Source organism: Dicentrarchus labrax, unplaced genomic scaffold (assembly GCF_905237075.1).
Source record: "Dicentrarchus labrax unplaced genomic scaffold, dlabrax2021, whole genome shotgun sequence".
NCBI classification, from domain to species: Eukaryota; Metazoa; Chordata; class Actinopteri; family Moronidae; genus Dicentrarchus; species Dicentrarchus labrax.
The window spans coordinates 1,982,683-1,988,593 of record NW_026136718.1 but is presented as its reverse complement, the minus strand read 5'-3'; the positions used below and the strand labels follow the sequence as shown (position 1 = coordinate 1,988,593).

Below are 5,911 nucleotides of genomic sequence, written 5' to 3'. Positions count from 1 at the left end.
GGTTTCATTCCACCTGTGGACATAATTCAGCCTCTTTTATTCTAATATCATTATAATGGGGTCCAATCTGAGCTGAGATCTGCTCGTCCGCACTTCAAACGTTGACCTTGGAGGTTGAGCGGGGACAGACGGGGGACGGTGGTCGCTCTCCCTCTCTCAGCTTCTACCTCCCAACTAATTAAAAAAGCTGCTTTTACGGCCTCGCCTTCAGACGGCCAGATGTGACCGGAGCGCTGTAAAATCTCAAAAGCAGTTTACAGAAACACTTACTGCACTTTAAAAAAACTACGATGAGAGTCCCAGAGTGCCCCCCCGCCCCCACACAGCATCCACCTCCTCCTCTAAATTCCTCCCAGGACCACGAGCAGATAACTCATTATCTAAACCTTCAAACACGAGAATAAAACACAGGATGGACATTTAAAGTTTATTTTAGTAAAACACCATACATATCCAAATATCACCTTTTTAAATATTTACCCCGTTTAAATAACTCGTAACATGGTTTCATACAGACTTCGGTCAGGCCCACGTACATAAAGTTTGTCACATATTATCTGAGACACATGTGCAGCTCATGCAGTCCGTACATACATTAACAGAGATCGTCTTACCATCCAGGAGGCTCCTCGGCTGCACCCACCGCACCAGAACCAGCTCTGTGAAAGGAGAGCCGAGCGTCGGCTAACATGTTGTTCATCTACGACACAGAAGACGGGAGGCTTTGTGTTTGGATTAATGCTTCCAGGAAGTAAACAGGGCCCATCTCAGAGAGACGATCAGACACAGTCAAACCTTTTGCTCAGAGAGATAATTCACAAATGATGTAAAACCACATGTTTGGAAGAAGTGGGGTTGTTTGTGTGTGTGTGGAAGCGAGCACATAAAAAGCCACCGACTGAGGATAATGGCTGAGATACTCTTATGATTTACTCTACAGATGTCGGATCCTGCAGGCAGGCAGGCACACACACACACACACACACACACACACACAGCAGGGCTGGGTGTCGATACTAAAGTTTTAAATAATATTCCCCGATATTGTTTTGCTCTACAAAGTCATTTTTTCATTAAACACACAAGCAGCCGTACAAAAGCTCTTCTGGTCTAAACAGTTTAAATTCTCCTTCCAGTGTAACGTTCAGGACGAGCTGTTGTCAGAAATAAAATATAATAATCATAGGAATGTTTTCATTAGTGTCCTACAGAGTCAGTGGGTCCTCTTCTGGCGGAGTCCGCCACATTGAACCGCCATGTTTCTACAGTAGCCCCGGACAGACAAACCTAACGCTGGCTTCAGACAGGGTCTTCTGCAGCGACCACAGTTTCCTGGACCGAGCTGTATTCAGTTGGTTGCAATCTGCTCCTACACACTGGTCCTTAAATTTAAGTATGATCAGATAAAAAAAATAAGTAAATATGATTATGAATGAGGCTTGAGTGAGTCGACCGAGTACTCGACAGAAACGAGTATCAGGCGAGTAAAATGTGTTAATATACTTGTTCTGTAAATAGTTCTCTTACTCTGGTGATAAAAACATTCCTCTGAGGCTCAATTCTGTAAATCATTTTCTAATAAATATGGAAACTTCTGATCAAGGTCAGTTAACAGCTTCTTCTGAGTCCTGCCCACTTACAGTCTAAGCCCCGCCCACTCAGAGAGCAAATACAGATCTTTTAGTTGAACAGATAATGATGTAATCCCTAATATTTATATATTTATATAGTACTAATCTGCAACAGCACATTTCCCAAAGGACATTCAACACCTTTTTTCTCCCTCGATCCCGATCCAACACCCAGATCCTCCAGGAAGCTGCGATTATCGCAAATTTAACCAAAAACTAGAAGCAATTTTATTCAGTGGAACAAGCTGCTTTTGATTTTTCATGAATTACACCAACAAAAATAAACTGATTCATCTAAAACTGAAACCAATCATGGAGGGACTGAACACCAGAGAGGAGGAACTTGGTTATGGTTAGGCTGATTGTCATCTTGGTTAAATATTGAAAAAGATAAATAAGTGAAATGAGACAGGATGTAGTTATGTTTTCAATATTTTAATAACTAAAACCACAATCTCTCCCAAACCATAACCAAGTGTTCCTGTAGCCTAAACTTCCCCCGTTGGGTTTGGACGCCCACCGCTCACCCCCGACCACCTCCCAATGACTTCTAGAAAAAAACCTGCTGCCACGCAGCAATTAGGAGTCCTCCAAAACATTGTAGGCACAAACCTTCAGAAGTATTAGGAGACGAGGTTGGAAACCCAGCCCTGGAGCGTCAAAGACATTTCATCTAGTGGAAAACATTAGTGTTTTATATTGTGTGAAGATTTAACACGCTCTGTTCTGAGCATCACAAGGCCACAACTTCAGTCTGAGTGCAGTGTTCTAGTGTTTTACAGTCTCCTTCGGTCATCGGGCGATGCTCTCGCTGGACGTCACCTCCCCTCTCCTCCTTCGCAGTCTCTCCCTCTGTGGGTCCACAGTCTTTGGCTGATTGCACTGTTCCCTCCGGGTTCTCCACTGAACCGTTACCCTGCATCTCCACACAGCTTCGCGTCTCCTTCTCCTTCTCCTCCTCCTTCCTCTGCCTCTCCAGCTCCTCCTCGGTGGCCTGAAGCTGCAGCTGCTGCATCAGCTCCTCCAGCTTGTGGGCTTTGCGCAGCTCGTTCTGCTGGATGATGGCGCAGAGGTGCTCAGTCAGCTGCTCCTTCACCTCCGTCTTCTTGTGCAGGTCCATCTTGGCCGCCACGTACTCCGTCTCCGCCTTCTCGTAACGCTTCCTGAGAAAATAGGAGAGGAAACTGTAAACAGAAAGTAAAGAACAGGCCTGCAACCCTTCTCATTCACACCGTAGAGAATATCTCACTCACTGTGTGACAGCTCGAGTGTTTCACTTCATTTGGAATATCTGCTGCAACAAATCCTCACATCTGCATCCTTACTGATTGATAACATCCACTCTGACACACATCATGTTCCTGTTAGCAGCTGCGTATTGAGTTGCTCTGGAGCTGCAACGATTCGTCGAATAATCGACTGAAAGAAAACTAGTTGCCAACCACTGTGATAATTGTTTGTCCTTTTTGTAGCAGAAATGTCAAACATTTGCTGGTTTCAGCTTCTTCAATGTGAAGATCTGCTGCTTTTCTTTTGTCTTTTATGACATTAAATGAATAGTCTTCGGGTTGTGGACCGTTGGTTTTGGACAAAAGACAACAAATCTTCAATTATTTGATATTTTATAAAGTAAATCAGAGGTCAGTAATCTTTATTATCAAAAGAGTCATCACGTTATATTCAGGATTAGTTTTTTTTTTCACAACGAGAAAAGTATATTCTTCCATGTCTGAGACATATTCTACAGATACAGAGGTTTATATGTTGGCAGCTGATCAGAATCACAGTCTCATTTACTTACAAGAGGTCTTTTGTTGTTTTTAAATGTAAGACATAATATATATAAATGTCTTATAAATCTGTAGAGTTTTTGGTACCGAGTTGGCACCAGAACTAAACATGTTCAACCCCGGCCCTCACAGCGTCTGAATGCAGAAACACTGTTTGAAACAGAACATCCCACGCTGTTTGGAAACACTGCGGTAACTAAACAGATGATGTCAAACCTCAGGGTTTTATGTCGGACCTCAGAGAAATCTCAACAATTGATTAAATCAACATAATCATAACAGAACGCGGTGAGGAGAGTGAGTGAAGGTCAGGTCCTCTTCCCGTTACACAAACATCTGTAATAAAGAGTTTGTGACGTGGATCCACAGGAGGCTGCTTGGAGAAATCACAGCTACACACACACACACACACACACACTTACTGGATCTATGTTGCTTCAAATATACACAAATTATAAGACACTTTAACACTCTTAATACCTTCTGCTCTGGAAGTTTAATGGTAAACTGATGAAGTAATGTTTAGCACATTTGTGAAGGTTTTAGATATAATCAATTAGTCTCTAGGTGGAACATCTGAAACTGGTTCAAAGGGGTTGAGAACTTCTGAATACTGGGAACAAGCTGCAGGGGGCAGTGAGAGCATTTACAGTGGATGTACAGTTCATTACCTGCTCACTGTTGCTTTGGTAACAAATTAGGTGAATGAAAGTGAACTGCTCAGCGGCCTTTAATCTACACACTGATGAAGTGTCCTCGAGCCAGGCGCTCTTTAAATGAGTGGGACTATAAAGTCCTGATAAGTGCAGCACAGATTATTATTGTTCCGCCCTCAGTGGACTTTATAGGAGGGATCTTCAAACTCTGAACCAACAATGTCGACATTAACTCAGTTTGTGGAGTCTTTTTACTCACAGCAGTTATTTATCAGTGTAGATTGTTTCGGATCCAGCTGCATTCTCTCCAATATAACGGAACCAGACTCAAAGCGCCAAAGAAATACATTTGAAAAACTCAACAGCAATGTCTCTTTCCAGAAATCACGAGCCGGTTCTCCAAGACCGTCCACAGTCCTTGTTGTGAGCAGGTTCACTAAGGAACTATTTTCTTTCTACGTATCACCGCACAGAAGGAAGAGTGTGTCTACTGGGCGGGTGTGGATGGGGTATAAATAAAAAAAAAAAAAAAAAAAAAAAAAAAAAATTTTTTTAAAAAAAAAACAAAGTGCCTTATGTGGCCGGAACCAGCATTAAAAACCTTTCAGGAGGCAAAAATCATACAGAAGTGAGGTATAATTAAATAAGAATGAAAGAATAAATACTAACAATAAAACAGACAAAACTGTTATCAATTATCAGAATAAGATACCCATTGCTAATATATGATAAGAACGATAACTTTAATAAAGTCTGAGACATTAAACTGTTTGCTAGAATTAATTAAAAAAGGTGTTTTAAGAAGTGATTTAAAAGACGTCAGATTCAGTAAACATGAGCTGTAACGTTCAGCTACAGTCGGTGGGTGGTGGTAGTTCCTACGTACAACGGTTCACAACTGAGAGGGAAATCTGTGCGTCACCAACAGCTGATTTAGAGATCTGCAAACCAAACAATGGGAACACAACATGAAATGACTCATATGAATGAAGGGAGTTGATGTTGTGTCTCTGCTTGCATATTTGTGTATATTGACATTGTAGGGATCCAGTTCGCTGCATAAAACTAGATCTATATATCATTAGAGGTGGAGGGTTATTACATACAGAGCTGTTACTCTGCAGGAGTTCAGTAGAGGCGTGTTTTCTCACACTCTGACATTTAATTTAGGACTTTAAACCGTCATTTTACAACCACGCTGGAGCTTGCGGCCAGAGGGAACAGGTGTTTGGGATCTGTCAGATTGGGTCTCTGATCGTTTGAGAGCTGCTGTCCTGTGTACTGTGTACTGTAACTTGTCTCTGTACCTGGCAGCGGAGTACTCCCAGCTGGCGTGCTCTATTTTTCCTCTCAGGATCCCGATATCATTGGACACCATGTCGTCGAGGGCCTGGAGCTCCTTCTGGATCCTCTTCAGCTTCACAGCCTCTGCCTGAGTCTGTTTGGACCTGTGGACGAGACAAAACTCAACTCATAACCACAGTAAGTTCACCGGTTCTGGCCCGGGTTCCCATCTGTTCCCGACACCACGTCGGCGGCAGCAGCACAGCCGTACTCACTTCTCAGCGATGGTTTTGGTTAGCAGAGCTTTCTTGCGCTTATTCCTCTCTTCGATTGTCTTTTGCTCCTGTTGCAGCTGCTCCAGACGCGTCTTCTCCCGTCTGGGATCAAACAGAGAATTATACACACAAACAATACATATCAAACTAAAAATATATATCCACTGAGGGAGAACAGTGGATTTAAATGTGTTATAGCAGACTGTTGCTCCCACCTGGTTGCTACGGATACAATTTATAGCCACAACCAACTCATTATTTTCATTGATGGTTCA

At 42.6% G+C, this 5,911-nt stretch overlaps 1 protein-coding gene across 1 annotated transcript in view; it reads right to left on the bottom strand.

The window, feature by feature from the left end:
* Positions 1–415: 415 nt before the first annotated feature.
* Positions 416–5,911, bottom strand: part of gorab (golgin, rab6-interacting) — an 8,277-nt gene continuing 2,781 nt past the window's right edge. The window contains exons 3-5 of the mRNA XM_051375777.1: positions 5,637–5,738; positions 5,385–5,525; positions 416–2,794 (exon numbers count right to left, since the gene is read on the bottom strand). Coding sequence (XP_051231737.1) covers positions 2,365–2,794; positions 5,385–5,525; positions 5,637–5,738 — 673 coding nt within the window. The 3' untranslated portion in view covers positions 416–2,364. The remainder of the gene's footprint in view (positions 2,795–5,384; positions 5,526–5,636; positions 5,739–5,911) is intronic.